The sequence below is a fragment of the Callorhinchus milii genome, unplaced genomic scaffold (assembly GCF_018977255.1).
Source record: "Callorhinchus milii isolate IMCB2004 unplaced genomic scaffold, IMCB_Cmil_1.0 Scaffold19, whole genome shotgun sequence".
NCBI lineage: Eukaryota > Metazoa > Chordata > Chondrichthyes > Chimaeriformes > Callorhinchidae > Callorhinchus > Callorhinchus milii.
The window spans coordinates 5,738,893-5,759,276 of record NW_024704760.1 but is presented as its reverse complement, the minus strand read 5'-3'; the positions used below and the strand labels follow the sequence as shown (position 1 = coordinate 5,759,276).

The window sequence follows — 20,384 nt, the reverse complement described above, 5'->3', positions numbered from 1 at the left end:
ACTGTCTCAGGTTTAGTGGGCTAAATAGCCCCCTTTTGTGCTATAATTTCTACACAGCACTGCCTCGTGCATCAATTTCTCAATATTGGCAGCAGCATAAGAGAACAGTGAGAGGAGAAAATAACCTGAAAACCAAGACATTGTCTTTCTTCACAACATGAACAGCCAGGAAAGTGATTGATAGTATCTTGATCTTGTTAACCCCAGCGAAGACTTGTGGACTGGAGTCTGCACCAAAAACCTGGATTAACTCCTGTTTGAAATTGCACAACATTTAGCTATGAAGATCCTTGAAGCCATATACTGTGTTTCCTCACCTCGGGTTCCTACAAACTCAGTCAACCATATCGGTGAGTCAAATTCCCCAAATTTCCAGATCATACAAAAATACAAAATTAAATTTGTAAAGCACCTTTCATGTCGGGATCATGTCGGCTTGCACACTTTCGCGTTTGGGAATCTATCCGAAATATAAAAGAACCCTTACAAATATATTTGCCCCAATGAATCGAAACAAGATTCATTTCTTGAATAGAATTATTGTGTAACGCTTAGACATTAAACCCGATAGATTTAAGAGAAAAGCTAAGACACATAATTGACACATAAGTCATGTATTTAGCGTTCAGATTTGGCAATCGGACAACTTTAAGTTTGCTTTTAATTTCTGCCATCTACTTTTAGAGTTACTAAATGTATTATTAAACAGAAGCATCAACTGTTGTCCCACCTCTCCAGGAAACATTCTGTCTGATCCCTTGTGAAGTTTATTTTCAATTTCATTTCTTCCTTCTCACCATTCTTCCAACCTGATAGCTCAGTTGCTATTCAAATGGGAAAGCTTCCCTTTTGGGGAATTGGCTCACTTTTCCCGTGCCTAATAAAATAGTATTCGCTTTATCCTTCACACCTCCATATACGTACTCATCAGACCTATGGACTTTGCTGTTGATTCACCAAGTTATCCATCACTTTAACATTTCCAGCCTTGTGCCATTCGGGAAGTTCATAACATACTAGTTCATAAATTCATAAGCTATTTTGAACCTGCAGTAAAAAACTTATGTTCAACAGAGCATTGAATAAGAACCCCCCACCCCTTAATGATCAGGTGAGAATAATGAATAATAATCTCTGAGGTGTGTGTACATTGGAGGTTTACACCTCAGGTCATGCCAGGACAAACACTAGGGTTATATTCTCCACACAGACTTCACCCACCTCCCCCCGCATCCCTTCCTAATAAGCACACACACCACACAATCCTCCAGATTAATTAGTCCTATATTCATAACTATTTGTGGGACTTTGTTGTTTGGAACAAATTGGCTTGTATGTGTGCATAAAAAACAGTCACTGCACGACAGTAAATACTGCAAAGCATTTTGAGATGCTTTGATATTAGAGTTACAATAAAAAATTCCTTTGGTTTATTCAACCTCTCTTAAGTTAATTTCATCTTCCTGTAAAAAACAATCACTACAATTTACAATATATCCCATGAAGCGCTTTGAGCCAGTTTCCAGATGTGAAAGGTGTTATCAAATATAAGGATTATTATTATAAGTTGAACAGTTCAAAAGTATTTCAGATAAACAAATTGGAAACTCCACACAAAATATTTTCTATGGACTTTTCACAATATATAGGGCGATGTAATAAAGATTCACCACAAGTATAAGTTTGGGTTAATATTGTTGGCAAAAACTCTTTACTTTGAATTGGATTTGAAAGAAGTAAGAATTGTTTAAACATCCAAGATATAAGCTTGAAGATGAGTGCAGTGACCAAATTTAGTGCTTTTGATTATGCAATGTTATTGCTTTTTGTTCTGCTTCTCCTTTTAAACATTTTTATAGTATTAATTAAACATTTAGTTCTGCCAACTCCTACATTTTTTTGTGTGATTTAGTTTTGCTGTTCTTCTTCCTATTGCCTTTCAAGGCTAAATCTGCTGGACTAAATTTGGTAATGCAACTGCTTAGGATTCCTTGGAATGTCCTCAGAGCACAACCTAAATTGATTGGCTGTATCGCAGACTCTTTCACTGCTCAATGGCTGTTCGGACGCTTAGTATTCAAATAAGGCTTGGAGCTGTGTCTAAATGGAGCAATCCCACATCAATCAAGCTTATCATTTCAAGCTCTGTTGCTACATCATATAAGTATCTCTTGCATTCTGGCTTGGCATTTCAACATCTGCTCTGTGGGACAGTCGAAAATAAGTCAGTCTTAAGACTCCAGCTATAAAAAGTGGCCGAATTGGAGGTTTAGAGTCATTTTTGGTTGCATTTTTTTGAAACGACAAGCACCGTTCACAACCGAAGATTTCAAACGGCACACGCAAGCTGCAATTTTACTTTTTTTTGGTTACTTTTTTTTTAAAAAAAAGGAAAGTAGAAAAATGTCGCGATTTAGGAAACAAGAATATAAGAGGCAGGTGAGCGAGGACCCAGACATCGATAATCTGTTGGCAAATCTCTCTCCGGAAGAAATGCAAGAACTGGAAAAAGAGTTGGATGTGATGGATCCAAATATGCATGTTCCTATCGGATTGAGACAGAGAAATCAGACAGACAAGCATTGCACAGGAAACTATGACCGGGAAGCAATGCTCCACTACTGTGAGAAAGCAACTAGGAAATTGATAGAACGAGAGATATCTATTGACGTGAGTTCATATAATTATATTCTCTACTCATCAACGAGTCTGTTTTTATATCTTCAAAAAAGAAATGTGTTGATTCTTTAAGTCTCTGCTGTTTCGAAACGTACTTGAATTCCTATCTGCTTTCAATACGTTCAACAAGTATTGTTTCCAAGGAACTATTCTTAATGCTGTATTCTTCATCTGCATTCCTTTAGTGATTTTTAACATTGTGTTTCTAATGTCATTTTTAACTACTCAGTACACTGGTGCATTGAATGCTGTGTGTATACATGGACATCCACCTGATGTGAAAGGCGCTATACAAACGTAATTTGTTATTGGTGTTGTATGTGCATGTTTATAACTAATACTGAAGAGGAATAATGATAATAATCCTTACAGTTGATATAGCACCTTATCATGTGTTCGAGACATCTCAAAGAGCTTCACAGGATATACTGTAGTGTAGTGACTGTGTGNTTTTTGTGGGTGAAACGCGGCAGCCAATTGCGCACAGCAGTGTCCCACAAACAGTCGTGGATTGAGTGATCATATTATTTTTTAAGAGATTATTACCCCCGGAATGCGATCTGCCAATCGACTAACAAGCAGGTTTCTACTTACCGCGAGGCAAACAGAGGCTTGTGGAGTAAGGAAACTTGTCTTAGGTTTTGCCCAGCCCGGGAATCGAACCCAGGTCCTCTTGCTTGCGAGGTGAGCGCGCTACCCACTGGAGCTGTAGTTTAAAAACCAAGAACTCACTGGTTCAAATCCCAGTCAATGCTGAGTTTGCTGGTGTTAACCAGGGCTGCTTAATGAGGTTAAATTTTCCCTGATCAATCACACTGGGTTCATGTCCCCTCTTCATCACCCTCTATCGGTAATGTACATGTGTGGCATCTGATGGGAACAAGTCATTCTCAACTGTGATGTCCTGCACGGTCAAGTGTTGTACTGAGGCTCACACATGAACAGCGCAACAGTTAATTGACTGGAGGGCAAACAATGCCTGTGGAACCGCAGAGAGGAACATTAGAGAAAAATAATCATACTTTTAAAAAGAGAAATAATATCGTAAAATGTTTCAAAACATCCGGTGACGTAAAGCTAGGGCAGCACTGCAAATATTGGAGCTTCAAGTTGATTAGGAATATGGAAGAGAGCCTGAACTTGATCTCAGTGGTAATGTGCATCCAACAACAACAACAACAACTTGCATTTATATAGTGCCCCTCACTCAGTGCAATGTCCCAGAGCGCTTGACAGTGATGAACAATAACGAGCCGGGCAAGGGGAGAGATGACCACAGGCACGGTCGAATAGGAAGATCTTTAGGTGTGACCTGAAGATGGAGAAGGAGGGAGCAGGTAAGAGGGATAGAGAAAGAATGTTCCAGAGTTTTGGGGCGTAGTGGTTGAAAGCCAGTTATCTAAACCTCATCTGCAGTACAAACAGAGGGCTTTGCCACTTATATTAACCACTAAGCAACTTATGAGCCTCAAATCCAACTCAGTACCAGGAAAATGTAGACACACCAGGAGCCGGACTTGATAGTAAAACTCCACATCCTAATTTATTATTGTTAATGTTGTTCCTGAATTACATCATTTCTAACTTACATTTGTTTTAAATATCAGTAGTGATAGGGATTAAACATTTGAAATTCAGAACTTCATTTGTAACCATAAAAAACCCACGTTTCATTCAATCTGGAGAGAGTCTCTCACAGTCAGAATAATAACTGAGATATACGTTACTATGAGAGAGACTGAGTGTCCTTGATTTGAGGCTCACTTCAGATCTGGCCAGCTTCTCAAGTAATGCTGAGTGAGCAAGTAATCCTAACTTGTTTTGTGGTTAATATGAGTGGCAAAGCCCTCTGTTTGTACTCTCAGGTTTACCAGCACAGGATTCCTGCAATCTATTTACTGAATGTAGACAGAGGCCAATGAAATAATACTTCACGCTAAAACGTCTATAACACCCAAGACTTCCTGTAGGAGACTTGATTGACAAGTGTTGATTTGGGTTTTCTCCTGAACGGTCCATGATAGAACCATTTCAAGTGGGTCTAAGTCCTTATAAAAAGGCAATGTTCCATAATTCCTGATTTGACACTAATTTTCTGAAGCACCTGACTGCAAAAGGGCTCAATCTGAACCTTAGAATGGCGTGGCCTTATCAAAATTATATAATAAATATGTGAAGCATTTTGTGATGTTAATTCTATGTGAAAGGTGCTACTCAACAATAACAACAACAAATTACACTTGTATAGTGCCCTTCACGTAGGAAAGATGTCCCAGGGCTCTCTAACGTCTCAAATGCAAGTTACTGTTACATTCTGCATTAACATGCTGAAATTAGCAATATGTTTGAAGAGAAGGAAAAGAGTAACTTGGACATGCTCTCTAAAACAACTTCTATTGTCTTAGAAAGAAAAACAATGTTTTTTTCATGGTCAGGGAGAAACCTTAGGCAAGTTTCCTTACTCCACACGCCTCTGTTTACTAGCAATAAGTTGGCACCCGGTTGTTAGTCAATTGGCGGATCGCTTATCAGGGGTAATAGTCCAGCAACAAAAATGTGATCACTTAATCCACAACTGTTTGTGGGACACTGCTGTGTGCTATTGGCTGCTGTGTTCCGCCCACAAAATACACAGTGAATCCACTTTATAATATATTCTGTGAAAAGCTTTGAGACGTCTCAACGACGTGATAAGGCACTATATCAAATGCAAGGATTATTATTATTATTATTATTGTCTTGATCTGAGCAACAGGATAGTGCAAGCAAAGAGTGGAAAAAATTGGAGCATGAAGGCAACATAACTAAAGCCTCATCTAAAACTTATCAGAGCTATCTGAATATTTAGATGTTCTAATAGTTGAGATTTGGGTGACCTGTTGGCTTTTATATACTTGAAAATACCTGCTTTATACATATATATTGCGCTGTCCTTGATTGTTTCAAAATTTCCTTCTTGCCAGATTCATATTAGCAGTTTCAGAAATCTTGCCCTTTCACGCTAGCCTTTTATGTCTCTGCTACTCAAGTATCCTATTTATCTCTTTTAAACATTCTGATTCTGCTGACTGTTGCTTTACACACTATCGCTTTTAAGGATATAGCAACAGGCTTCAGCGTGAACACAATAGGAGAGGCCATTTGGCCCATCAAGCCTCCTCCCACACACTGTATTGCTTCATGTCGTTTCGCCCACAAACATACAGACAATTCACTTTACAGTATATTCTGTGAAGCGCTTTGAGATGTCTAGAAGACGTGAAAAGCGCTATATCAAATGCAAGGATTATTATTATTATTATTATTATTATTATTATTATTATTATGTCAGTATTGGAATACTATCTGTTTCCATTATAGTTTCCTGGTCTCAAATAATGTTCATGAGAATCATTTCAACAGCTATTGACCTGCCGTGTAAACAAATACACAGTCATTGAACTTTACAGTATATTCTCTGAAGCACTTTGAGACGTCTCGACGACCTGATAAGGCACTATATCAAATGCAAGGATTATTATTATTATAATAAATGCTTCCTGGTGTCAGTCTTGAACGTGCTCTTCACAATTCCCTTGCCCTGCTGCCCTTTACTATACCCCTCTATCTGAATGTATTGTTCCAATTCACTCTCATAAATGATGTGCTTCTCCATGTGGAGACATCAGATATCCTGTATATGGCCTGAATTCTAACCTCCCTCACTATCCACTGTTCCCAAACTGGAATATTTGACTGCAGATGCGAACCTTGCATTGGTCTTGGTTTAAACTTGTGTATATATCTTGGCTTTTATAAACCTTTTCTCAAACAGAATGTTTTTGGCTGGCCTCCCATCAGAAGCTGTGTTTGACTGTGCTCTGCAGGGTTTATCCTAATTAGGATGGCTATTCTACGGCTGTGTATGTTGAACAGTCCATGATTAGTTCCAGCCAACTTCAACTTAAACTCTGCTTCTCTGAACCATTGTCCATTTTTTTCCAGTAAAGGCAGAGGAAGTACCAGGGAGAAACTTGAAGGCACATAAAAGGCTTTTACACAATTTCTCCTAAATATACTCCAGATACGTTTAGGAATCAAGAATACATATTCTGCTGATTGATACTAACATTTAGCGATATTCACTGATAAAGAAAGGAAATGGCTTCCCATTAATGTTGGGAACTTTTTTGACCAGGGCAATCTTACCTTGCAATTCAGGCTAACCATCTTCATAACAATAAAAATAATCCTTGCATTTGAAGATGATAATAATAATAATAATAATAAGCTTTGTATTTTATATTGTGCCTTGTCATTTATTGTCTCAAAGATCTATCAAGATCTAAAAAAAACTGGTGGAACAGACTTGATTAACTGAATGTCCTCCTGCTGTTTCTGTTTTGCCATGTTTTGAATTTCTGCCCCATCTTTAGTTTCCAAGTATTATGTCTCATTGCTTCAGAGGGAACGGCTAAAGTTACTCAGTAAACTTGTGACACCAAAACAGTCCCATCCCATTCCCTAGGCTAGACGGGATTGAGTCTCTGCCTTATCACGTTGCGATGTGTTCCTTTTGTCAGCCAACGTGCTACAATTCTGGGTCAACTAATATTGGAATATCTTAGTTAATTATAACTGATACTCGTTAACAATATCCCACCCTTCACCAAAGAATTCACAGGAGCCTTTGACTGGATGGAAAATGATACATGCCGAAGTCAAAGGAAAGATTGCTATTCCACAGGAGTACTCTGTTGGCAATTCATTTCATTGCCAGTGCCAATCTATATTTAGGTCTAAACAAAATGCCTCCCAGATGATAGTAATCTATATTTGCACTTGTCCTGGTCTCAGCTGTGTATGAACTTTAGGCGATATGAAACAGATGGGATTGCACATAGACAATCAAGCAACATTTTTAAGTCACCAACCATAAAATGTGAAAAAGTAATAATCGGGTATAGTATTGACAATGACTGGTGTCCTTACCAATGTAGCAACCAGCGCCTTGGGATGTCCTCCCGACGTGAAAGGCGCTCTATAAATGGAATCTTGTTGTTGTTGTTGTTGTTGATTATTTTCATGTTATACATTAGTGTCAGTGTGCACCACTGTGGGTTTCATTCAATTGAAATGGGTTCATCATGTTTCCAAAACTTTTCTTTTGTCAGGGAGAGAGAAATAGCATGCTTCATTTTCATCATTCTCTCCCTCCCTCCCTCCCTCCCTCCCTCCCTCACTCACTCACTCACTCAGATGGTACACTTGATGTGCTTTGATGAGTCTTACTTCTCCATACCCTCCTCTTATGCAAAGAAATAAAAAAAAAATTTTTAAAAAGATCTTCAGCTGGACACGGCATTAAAGGAAGTTTCTCCCGGTGTCTGAGCCAACAATCCCCCAGATAAAATGTGGTCATTTACTGTTTAATTTAAATTCAACTTTACAAGGGTCAGTTCCACTGTAGGTTCAACAAATCATAACAAACTATTTTTAACAAGTGGCTATTGTATTATGGAGGTCCAAAACGTATTACATTGGCTTCCCATGTCTGATTCTAATCTGTTTGTTAGCAACATTTAGTTAGTGTAGGTTATTGTATCCCACTGAAATGTGGGAAATCTGACATGTCACAGTATAATTACAAAGCACTGATTAGAATCAAGCTGCAGAGAAATAAAAGCTCCTTTATAAGCAACAGACACTACTAACAGCTACAATCTCCTCTACTCATATTCTGTTGATAAATAATGCTAAGTTAGAGACTTGGAGTGCTGTAGCTCAGTGGTTAGAGCATTCGCCTCGCAAGCAAGAGACCTGGGTTTGATTCTTGGCAGGGCAAAACGTTGGGCAAGTTTCCTTACCCCCCACTGCTCTGTTTACCTAGCAGTGAGTAGGAACCCGGTTGTTAGTTGAGTGGTGGATCACTTTTCTGGGGGTAATAATTCCTTCAAGAAAAAAAAATTGGTCACTCAATCCACGAGTATTTGTGAGGCACTGCTGTGTGTGATTGGCTGCTGCCTTTCAGCCGCAAAATATACAATCAATTCACTTTACAGTATATTCTGTGAAGCGCTTTGAGATGTGATGAGGTGCTATATCAAATGCAAAGATTATTATTAGTATCATTTATTTTTCAGCATGAATTACTTTTGGTATTCAAGTGTTGAGTGTGCAAATGCTGGGTTTCCAATGGTGTTGCCTATTTGGTTTTAAACTTCCTTTAAATTACATTCTTCTAGGAAGGGCAAGCTCCTGGTGAAGTATGCACAGAATCCACATCTACGGAAATCCACAACAAAACGGATACAACGGCAACCACAAACATGGGTGAAGAGAGGCCTGCGAGAAGATATGAGAAAGTGGCGAGTGAAAGAAAAGAGAAGGAGAAGGAAGAAATAGAGAAGAGCAAAGAGGTAAATGGAAAAGAAGGAAAGGAGAGCAGGAGCGCGGAAATAAAGGAAAAGGAGAAAGACCGAGAGGCAAAAGGGGAAGAGAAGGCAGACAAATCTACTCGACCCAAAGATGAAACGCCAAAGGCAACCTACAAGGAAGGAAAGTGCACGAGGACAAAGTGTGAGACGAAAGACAAGGGTAGTGAAAACTGCTCCGCCTCTTCCAAGGCAAACTCAAGCAACTGTTGTTCAACTCAGAGTAAGGATTCCCCCAGCAAAGAAAAACTTCAACGGGAGAAAACTGAACCGAAAGCTCCAGAAACACAAGCTCCGGCCTCGACTATTTTTGATGAACCAATAGAAAAAGTGATGAGCAATGACCCGGCAGTCACTGAGGTCAATTTAAATAACTCCGAAGGGATTTCCAATGATATCTTAATCCGATTTGCGGACGCTTTGAAAGAAAACACCTTTGTGAAGACCTTCAGCTTTGCAAACACCCGCGCTGACGACCACGTTGCTTTTGCTGTTGCTGGCATGTTAAAGCTAAACAAAAGTATCACAAACCTCAACCTGGAATCGAATTACATCTCTGGCAAAGGGGTCATCGCCGTCATGAGAGCTTTGCAGCAGAACAGTGTCTTAACAGAGTTCAGGTTCCATAACCAGCGCCATATATTTGGGGGTCAGGTCGAGATGGATATCGCTAAACTTTTGAAGGAAAACACCACCCTTCTGAAGATGGGCTACCATTTTGAGTTGGCAGGACCTCGGATGACTGTGACCAACCTGCTGAGTAGGAACATGGACAAACAAAGGCAAAAGCGTCTGCAGGAGCAGAGACAGGGTCAAGAAGGGGACAAGAAGCAAGGGCTTGAGGTACCAAAGCCACACGGGATGCAAAAATCACCAAAAGCGTCCCCTCAATCTTCTCCTAGAAGCTCACCTTGGCCATCCCCAAAACCATCTCAGAGAAAGGCCGCAGTTCCCACTCCACCACCGCCTCCTCCCCCTCCCCCTCCCCCAGCCCTGCCTGAAAAAGTCAGCTCGACGACACCCAACCACCGATCGAAAGGCAGGAGCACGAGAGAAGAAAACGAAGAGACCAAGAACCTAAGAAATTCCTTGACACCCGTCTCGGAGAGAAAGCTGGAGGTCAGAGGGCCAATTCCGGAGAAGAACTCAAGAGATCAGTTTCTGGCTTCCATCCGGGCTGGCAATATCAAAAAGTTAAAGAAGGTAAATAACTTGGTTTCCAGAATTGATTATTCATTTGTTTTAATGCAAATCCTGTAGCTCAGTGGTTAGAGCACTCGCCTCGCAAGCTAGAGGACCTGGGTTCGAGTCCCGGCAGGGTAAGTTTCCTTACGCCACACGCCTCTGTTTACCTAGCGGTAAGTAAGAACCCGGTTGTCAGTTGATATGGCGAATCACTTTTTTTCAGAAGTTAATAATGCCTTAAAAAACAATTGGTCACTCAATCCACCACTGTTTGCAGGACACTGCTGAATGCAATTGGGCACAAAATACACCGTCAATTCACTTTACAGTATATTCCGTGAAGCGCTTTGAGGCGTCTCGAAGACTTGATAAGGCGCTATATCAAATGCAAGGATTATTATTTTATATTATTATAAAGACATTCACAGTCCTATATATGCACTTGTATGAAAAAGGGGAAAAAAAGGATAGATACTTGAGATCTATCTAATAGGTGGTGATTTTTAATGAGATTCTTTGATAAGGAAACTGAGTGGAGAATCTTTTTAGTAGGTGGAAGTATGTCATGCACATCATCACATCAACTCCGAGCCACTTCACCCTGAAAGTACTTTGTGTTGGAGTTTGGTGTGACATACCTCTAGTCATTTAAAGTACAAGTACAGCTTCCAAAATAGTGTGTCCGCACCACAAGCAACGATATTGCCTACATTTAGAACAGTTGTGTGGAATTCCAAAGACATTTGTGTTACTCGTGTAATTGTTCAGGTGTTAAAAATGGAACGATCTTTTCAAGTCCACTCGCCATCCTCCTTAACTTCCCCTCACCACCCCAAATAGCATCTAAAATGTTTCTAAAAATATACTCTCTAATAATCTCTTAGGAAGATTGTCACTGTTTCTGGCTCTGCGTGTGTGATTCAATACAACGATAACAATATTTAGAAGCAACCAAAGTGATGCAGCTGTTGCTATTACTTGTGGTTCCCAGTGAGGGCTAATTTTACCACTACCAATAATGGGGTCTAATTTGTTAGTTGTGACAACCTTGTGCAAAGAAAATTACAGGTTAACTAATTATGTAATTAGCAACTAGGGCAAGGGAAAAAAGCAGCATGGGTTAATGCTCTTGATTGCTATCCAGAAAGCCTTGCTGAAACATACGTGTATGTAAGGATGGATGAGTTTACAATTACACAGTTGAATTGGCTGATGGCATGTGTTGTATGGGCTCACACACAAAAAATGACTACTGTACTTGGCTGATCAGAGTTTTTAGAGGAGTAATGGAAATAGTAACAGCTTCTATTTTGCCTCATCGGCATCAGATTAATACATATTAACTGGAGGAAATAACAATAATAATCCTTGCATTTGATATAGGCGTCTTTGAGACGTCTCAAAGCGCTTTACAGAATACACCCTAAAGTGCATCAACTGTATATTTTGTGGGCGAAACACGGCAGGCAATTATGCACAGCAGTGTCGCACACAAGTTGTGGATTGATTGACCAAATTATTATTATTATTATTAGTTTTAATGTAATATATTTAGTGGTGCTTAATTTTTTTTACAACGTAGAGCCACAGTGTTCATTATGGTATAATACATCAGTACAATTTCTAATAAGACTTATTTTCATTGGTTTTAGGTTGCGGTTCCCAAGTTACTGCAATGAGGAGAAGAAACTGCACCAATGTCCACTACTGGAGGTTTCCCAATAATCTTTTTGTAAACCCAAACTTATTACTTTCGCCAAAGCATCATTGTCGTTATCACTGATCATTCACAAAACGCATTTGCAGGCTCTGTGACTTAAAGATGGCAGAATTTCTAAGGGTTTTTCAAGTGCGTTTCATTTGATTGCCTCTTCTCTCCATATCTTCACGTCACATGTTGTGCACAATGACAGTGAGCAATTCTTCTTATGTTACCTTCCTATTTTCTGTGCTTTCTGTCATTAGAGGTTTGGCAGATTCCTTTTGATTAAATGTGGTTATTTCCTGATATAAAGTCTATCGCTATTCATATTCGACCACTGTTTTCCCTTCAGAGCTTTCATAAAACTTTCATCTCAGCTGGTTTCAGTCTTTGAAAGAGGTCTCCACTTCTGTTTCCACTTTTACCACAAGTCACAAAGAATCCAAGAACTATTAAACCCAAAATACCGACGTTTGCAGTCTTCAGTCCCTCGTTGACATAGGAAAATACAGAGAGCTGCAAAAGGAGACAAGGGAAATAATATAGAAGGCTAAGGGGGAAATATGAAGCCATTTGTTTAGCTGACATACAGCTTGGTCGATTTTCTCAATCTGAATCTATTTATCCTTCCACTTGTACAAATGATGCCTTATAATTCTAGTCATGTAGTGGAATCATCAAGTTAATAACCAGAGATAAGGTCTTTCACTGATTGTTAATGGGTACTGCAAACTGAAACTGCTATTATTGCCTGTGTCTTTTGAATACCTTATGGCTTTTCTTTTGCAATGATTATTTTTGTTTAAAAAATAAGCGCATTTGTCTCAATCCCAGAGGATTTGTAAATATTTGTGTCGTTCAGCGTCTGTGTAATATTTGAACAAGTATTAAGTGAACGTTTGTAAATGTATGCTGCACATGCTATCAACAGATACACCAGCCACACAATAGCCATGTACCTCCCATACTTGCCTGATGCATCATCTATTAACAGATCACTAAAATCGCAATAAACAGCACAATACAAATACTGACCATTTTTCTGACTACGAGCAGCATGTTAGTTTTTTTTTACATGATAAAAGCAATATTTGTACCAATGTATAATATGCCATAGTGTTGTCCTTTTAAATATTTTGTGATATGATAATGTTGGCACATTTGATCTCAAATGTAAATCCATATGCTTCACAGGAAATGAGAATTTTGAAGTTAACGTTACAATCTCTTTAGCAGAAGCTCAGGATTGTCGCTGTATGAAAATGTTGATGCTGGTGGAGCTGGTGAATTAGATTGGGACAATGGTGTAACTGATGATTCAGAGGGATACAGAGAGCAGCAAAATAAAACCAAGAAAATAACAGAGAAGATTAAAAGGGAATATGAAAAGCCATTTGCAGATGATATTCAAGGTAACAGCAAAGCATGTGAGAAAGACGGCAGTAAAGAAGGAAGCAATAGCAGACACATGTGACAATAGTAGAGGATAAGGATGTTCTAGAATTGTTGGACGAATATTTGGGCTTCAGTCTTCATGGTGGAAAAGGAGGACAAGATACAGGAAGTTTGTGAAAGGTTAGAGTTTAGAGAAAAGGGTGAACTTAAAGACTTAATTATAAACAGAAAAATAGTACGGAAACTAAAATCAACAAGGAAAAGAATCGGGGAGACTTAAATCACTATTTTCCCCAAATTCAATTTATTCAGAAATTGTTCCAGGTGATTGGATAGAAGCAAACGTCTCAACAACAACAACAAATTATGTTTGTGTAGCGTCTTTCATGTCGGGAGAATGTACCAACCCAAGGCGCTGGACATTCAGGGATTTGGACCCGAGCCGGGAAGGTAGGAGTAGGAAGCTGGCCGAATGCGCGATCGAAGAGGAAGGTCTTGAGGTTGGCTTGGAAGGAGGCAAGGGAGGGAACAAGATGAAGGGACTGTGAGGTGGATTTCCTTAGTGTGGGGGCAGCGAAGCTGAAAGCCCAACTGCCGATGCGGGGACATGGAGCAGGCCGGACAGAGCCTGCGGAACAGAGGGAGCGGACAGGTTAATATGGGGGGGAATAAAGCAAGCAACTATAAGTCAATGAGTTTCACATCAGTGGGAGGCAATTTATTGAAATCTATCATCCGGTGCAGAACAAATAATAAAGCATAAATAATCTGCAAAGATCAGGGAGAGTTAACACGGGTTTGTTTGATTTCAGTTTTTCTTCCCCACCATCCACCATTCCTAACTTGCAGACTGTGGTGATTTATGATAAGAACAAATATAATACGATTTATAATAAGATCAAAGTTGCTACACTTTGACAAGAGGCAATTTTCCCCCTCCCCTTCATTTCTATGTGACGCTTCATCCATTGTATCAGGCAAAAGTTGACTGAAACCACTGATCTGAATTAAATATGTTTGAGCAATAGCTACTTGGACTGGTATCTGACTCATGACATTCTGGTTAGCAGTCAAATCCCTCTCCAATCCATCTTGCAGTTATCTCCAACACTTTTCAACTAACTAACCAACTAACCAACTAACTCTCACATCAGGCCAGATGTGTTCCTGCATCGTGGCAAACATGAATGGAGGAGGATGGATGGCTTCTTACGTGGAACAAACACCAACATGGAAAAATGGGCCGAACGACCGCCTACTATATTGTACATTTCCACGGTTTTATGAGGAGTATTTTTAATCAACTTAGATGTCAGTCGATTGCAATGTAAATATATATTACCACCTATGTTGAAAGAATGCAAGCAACGGCCCTGGCATTGCTGCGGTGTTATTGCGTTACCATAGTACCAAGTGAACTGAAGAAAGAATAAAGTTGCTGAAGCTGCTGTTGGGAAAGATGAGGTCACTGATGTTTGCTTTAGAGAGGGGGAGTAAAAAATGGGAACATTCCACTGGCGGCCTGCCAATGATCACCCTTAAATGGCAACCATTCCTGCAAAGACCGTTTAATAATGGCTAGCAAATTGGCAACGTCAATCCAGGCTTGTTTATCTTTGCTGGTTATAAGGGCCGCCATGACACAGCTCTTGTTCATAAATATAATTATGATCCGGGCTGATGGAGAAGACATTTTTTGCAGCCAAGATTTACTTCAATAAAATTCCTTGTGTTTTGAATTATATGTTTTCAAAATTCGCAATTTGATTTCACATATTACATACACTCTTTGAACTGTACTTCAGTCATTCAGTGTCATTTCGCACAGAATTTTCAGTTCACGGCAATCAAATGCACTTTATTAAAGCAAATGATTCAAACATTCACAATTAACATCTCGTACGAAGGATGGCACTTCCAACAATGCAGCCTCCACTTTGTTGGAGTGTCAGACTAGACCGTGAGATCAAAGTCCCGATGCGGGCTTGAAGCCACAACCTTCTAGCTTAGAGGTGAGAGAATGCTACCAACAGGTGGGCTGATACCTAGAACACCTGTAGTTTCATGTAACTCTGGCCCATGTGCCCAAAATATTAATTTGGTCATTCAACCCATGACTGTTTGTGGGGACGCTGCTGTGCGCAATTGGCTGCCGCGTTTCGTCCACGAAATACATAGACAATCCATTTCACAGTATATTCTTTGAAGTGCTTTGAGACATCTCAAAGACATGATAAGGCACTATATCAAATGCAAGGATTATTATTATTATGTGCTCCAATTGACCTGATCAAAATAAGATATAGGTGGTTGTCTAGAAGATGAAAATCTATGGTGTAAGCTCATGAGTTTGAGGTCTGTCCCATCATTTCGACCTGTTTACTTTTGTTAAATAAGTTCTGTTAGATCTTTCATCAGATTCTTGGTTAGAGCTGAACACTGGAATATCCTTATCACTGGCGAGACCAGTTAACAACACATTAAGCTGAATTGTGCTTCTTGTTGACAAGACTTCGAACGACAGAGGTGATGACCAAAGTCCAGACCCTGTTTCTACTGGCCCTGCAAGCAGAACAGGCAACACATCGGATTACAGCAAGTGCGGACAAAATGGATTTCTTGTTCGGAAAAAAATCTTAAAAGGAGACATGCTTAAACAAATCTGTTGGGTCGTTTTTCAATTTGATGTGATATACCACTTCATACTAAGATAAGTAGTTGATTTTCCAGAAATTGCAGAAGCATTTTGGTATTTTAATTCTGGAATATCACACAGAGAGGAAAATAGGAGCGCATGCCAAATCCTCAGTACCACCAAAATGGCTATATTTGGGCATTTTGCTCTGTAAACTCCAAAGTTCATTCCTTTGCCATTCCAAATTATGGGATGGAGGCCAAACCACCGTCCCTTTTACTGCTGGTACAGCTTCACTGAAGCAAAAACAAAGAGAAGCAAACAATCTCTAAGACGTAAGCCAAGAGAAGAACCAGGCTTCAGGGGAGCAGAACAAAAAGCAATGGAAATATTTACATTCACGGCCGCGACGCAGTGAAACATCAGCAAAATATAATCACAAATTTGCGCTTCACGATGCGGAATTAACACGTAAAATGCTTCATTTTCTCTGTGGTGGTGTAGGTTTGCTTTAACCCTTTGTTTGCTTAGAGCCTGCGATCATTGCGAAACAGATTTTCTAAAAATTTCCAACATTGTTCTTGCAATGTGTTTAATAATTATCCACACGCCCACACTAATTAATCTTTCGTATCTAGGCAAAGAATCACTTGGACACCAGGTGTCAATGTCAATGAGTTTGGTGGCACTCTTGTCTCTGTTAGAAGGTTGTAGGTTCACGCTCCTCTTTGAATTCAGTCGAGGCTGACTCTCTAATACGGTGCTGTAGGTACCTTCCTTCAGAGATAATAAACTGAGATCACGTCTGTCTGTTCAGGTGGACATTAACAATTCTACGGCGTTACTCGAAAATAGAAGGGAATTTCTCCTGGGATCGTGGACAACAAACCCCCCAGATAAAACTGATTATTCACTTAATGGCTGTTTGTGAGACATTTCTGTGTGCAATTTTAGCTGTTGCATTCACCTGCAAGGTACAGTCAGTCACTTCGCAGAAAACCTTGTGAAGCGCTTTGAGACATTCTCTTCACGTGAAGGATGACATAGCAAATGCAAGAATTGTTATCCATGACAGTGGTTAATATTTGGGGTTTTTGTACAACAGTGCACCATAAGAGAAAGAAGTTTTCTTCAGCAAATATATTTCCCCTGAAAAACGACTGTGATGTTTATAGCTTATACAAAAGTTGGAAGTTAAGAGTCACATCCAGCCAATGTTCCTCATCACAACGCATTGATTTGCTTTGGTCAATACCAGGGAAATGTACATTTGTGGCATAAAGTACAGCTGATACTACGTTAAACTAACCAGGAGAATGGATCGTGAACTTAGATAAGTTGTAGTTCTGCCAAATATAACTGTTGTGTCAGTTTTAAACACAGTTACCCTGACAGCAGTGCCATAGAGTTTTCCGAGTGCACTCTCCTTTGCAGTAAGTTGAGAACAGAGGTCATGTACAAAATGCCATGTCTTTAAATATTTACGAAATAAGAAAGAATCAATTGGGTTGTCCAAGTTTCTTTCTATTTTGTGAAATGTCAGCATCAAGTGGACAAATGTTAATAATAAATAGGAATGTCTGTACAGTCTTAACCATCAATGCATTTGATCAAGAAATCACCTTTAAAAATCGACTTAATGTTTTAAATGCATGGCAACAGCATGTGCCCATATACAGACATGTGTTTGCATTTTAGGGCATACCATCTTTTGGTAGTGCTATCTCACAATTTCTCCTTTTTTTTACATTAAAAGCATGTTCTATTTCTTCTAGACCTGAGATCCAAAGCATAGTGGAGCTCTGACCAAATTACTCTTTAAGCTGCCATGGGTATCACCCTTCTTCCAGTATTTTATTAATCCTTTCAGTAAAGACTTTCCTAAAAAGGCTGTGAAATTATTTAATGTAAATAAAAGAAAGTCATATATTCCGAATGGTCCCGTCTCACATAGAACCAATTGCGCAATCATTCCTGTCATCTGGGCAAATAGTAAATTCATGAGAATATTAATTTTGCGATTTGGGTATTCGGTGTAAATATAATTTCAATGATTTTTCAGGAACAAGAAATGGTAAGTAAGTTGGTAGGCAGTGATTTACCGTACGCTCCAAGATATTGTTGAGGCAGACATCCAATCCATTGATTGCTTTTGTTATTTTTCAGATCACCCAACAGCCAGGCTCATCTCCTATTGGGAAAACAAGGGCAATGTATCTGCCTAACCTTTTTGAAGACTTTTTGTTGGGTGGGAGTTGGGGGGGTGGGGGGGATCAACCAGGTGTGGAAACCCATCACCATGCTTAAGCATCCTGCTTACTTAATTCTGGAAACTCCTTCGTAGTAGTAGTTCCACTCCTTCGTGGAAAGTATCAGTTGGTTGGCAAAAGCCAAGACATGGGGACCCCAGAGTGTGCGTTGGGGTACTGCTGGTGTCATTAAAAACTGCATTTGAAGACTAACAAGATACATGTTCCTGAATCCCCTGTATCTGGATGTGGACAGCAGAACTACAACAGCTATGAAAGGAATGAAAGCAAACCATGTGGAAAATTTTAAATCTAACCAACAGTTGGTTGGATGCGAGGAAAGCACCTCAAAACCACTTGATTGCATTTATCAAACGAAGGGATCATTTAAGCGACTGCTCAGGTCACTGAGGAAAATAAATCAATTTGTACAAAAGTTTTCGTTTGTCTTCTTCCAAGTCAGCCTGAGAAGCATATTTAAAAAAAACAGTTAATGAGTTAATTAATAGTTGCATTTGATATCGCACCACATCATGACAAAGTGTTCAAACTGCTTCATGGATAATTGCTGTAGCAACTTTGCACAGTATAGCGATTGAGGCAGCAAAGAAGTACCTGAATAAGATAAGTACAGTGCAAACTGACAAACACATATCTGTCTGCAAGAAACCTGCTTAAATAAATTGTAACAGCTTCATATTTAACTGCTTAAAAACACTTTGGTTCCGTGTTAAAGAAAATCAAAATCTGTTTACAGAGGCGGAACAAGTAAGCAAAGCTATTAAATGTGAAATAGCGCCATCATCGGGGAGTTTGAAATAAGAGCTATTCTGTACAAACGCCGCAGTAAATATTACAGCGCTGCGTCCAAAGTTTAAACCAAAGCGCTTCACAGAACACACTGTAAAGTGAATTGACTGTATATTTGTGGGCGAACGCGGCAGCCAATTGCGCACAGCAATGTCCCACAAACAGTCGTAGATTGAAAATGACCAATTTTTATTATTGTTTTGTTTTGGAGGGATTATTATTAGGCTCTGTGTGGAGTAAGGAAACTTGCCCAAGGTTTCACCCTCTGCCTGGGATTGAACTCCGGTCTCTCACTGGCAAAGCGAGTGCTCTAACCACTGAGCTACAGGACTCCACAAAATGACAGGTTGCGGCTCTCTTTTCTTTTGGAAGGAAATGTGGAAACGGTGTGTTGTTTATTGTTACTTTTAAGAACGATAATAACTTATGTAACTCGGTGGCATAGGAATTTGCTATCAGGCGAAAGAAGACCATCTGGTTCGCCTTCCACCAGTCGCTTGACGTGTCGTGTCCCAAACTTGTACACACCGTATCCCGAGATAAAGGTCTTCAAAAGGAAGAGGGAGGAGGAACGTTTTGCGGGTTTAAATCAAAATAACATCCGAAACAAAAAAAATTCGGATTTTTTTCGGCTTTTTTTTTAACCCACAAGTTAGTAATAATAACAATAATAACAGTAATAATCCTTGCATTTGATGTAATAGTAATAATCTATAATAATATTCGATAATAATATAATATTCTAATAATATTCTACATAATACATAACATTATATAATAATGCATAATAATAATGTATAATAACATCGTTAATGTATAACAATATAACAGCGCTTCGGACTCGCGAGACAAAGCGCTATATTATTGTAATATATCATAATATAATTGTAATTGCAATAATATGACGCTTTATCGCGCGAGTCCGAGGTGCCTCGAAGCGCTTCACGGGATTATACCGCACGGTGTAGTGACTGTGTATTCTGTGGGCGCGGAGCGCAAAAAAAAACGTTCACAAACCCCACCCAAAAAAAAAAACCCACACCCAAATCTGACCACTGCACCCGCCCCACCAGGACCCGGGAGGGACCTCACAGGTTGACCGCTTAACTCCACACAGAAAGTATCAGCCAGACTTGGTGGCCGGTGACCACCCGCCCGGCCACCCAGGACACGCCCACTCAACCAGGACACGCCCACCCGCCCACCCAGGACACGCCACTCTACCAGGACACGCCCACCCACTCGCCCAGGACACGCCCACTCAACCAGGACACGCCCACCCGCCCAACCAGGACACGTCCACTCAACCAGGACAC

The 20,384-nt window shown here is 39.8% G+C and overlaps 1 protein-coding gene across 1 annotated transcript; it reads left to right on the top strand.

The window, feature by feature from the left end:
- Nucleotides 1-2,145: 2,145 nt before the first annotated feature.
- On the top strand, nt 2,146-15,116 carry LOC103179127 (leiomodin-1). The gene is made up of 3 exons (XM_007894240.2): nt 2,146-2,670; nt 8,904-10,295; nt 11,930-15,116. The coding sequence occupies exons 1-3, from the start codon at nt 2,404-2,406 to the stop codon at nt 11,954-11,956; spliced, it is 1,686 nt and encodes a 561-aa protein (XP_007892431.2). The 5' UTR covers nt 2,146-2,403; the 3' UTR covers nt 11,957-15,116.
- Nucleotides 15,117-20,384: the final 5,268 nt, after the last annotated feature.

Bases quoted from the DNA above. Each gene is read 5' to 3' on its own strand.
- LOC103179127 (XM_007894240.2), top strand. From the start codon at position 2,404: ATGTCGCGATTTAGGAAACAAGAATATAAGAGGCAGGTGAGCGAGGAC. The intron at 2,671-8,903 runs GTGAGTTCATAT...ACATTCTTCTAG, and splicing joins AACGAGAGATATCTATTGAC to GAAGGGCAAGCTCCTGGTGA. The intron at 10,296-11,929 runs GTAAATAACTTG...CATTGGTTTTAG, and splicing joins ATATCAAAAAGTTAAAGAAG to GTTGCGGTTCCCAAGTTACT.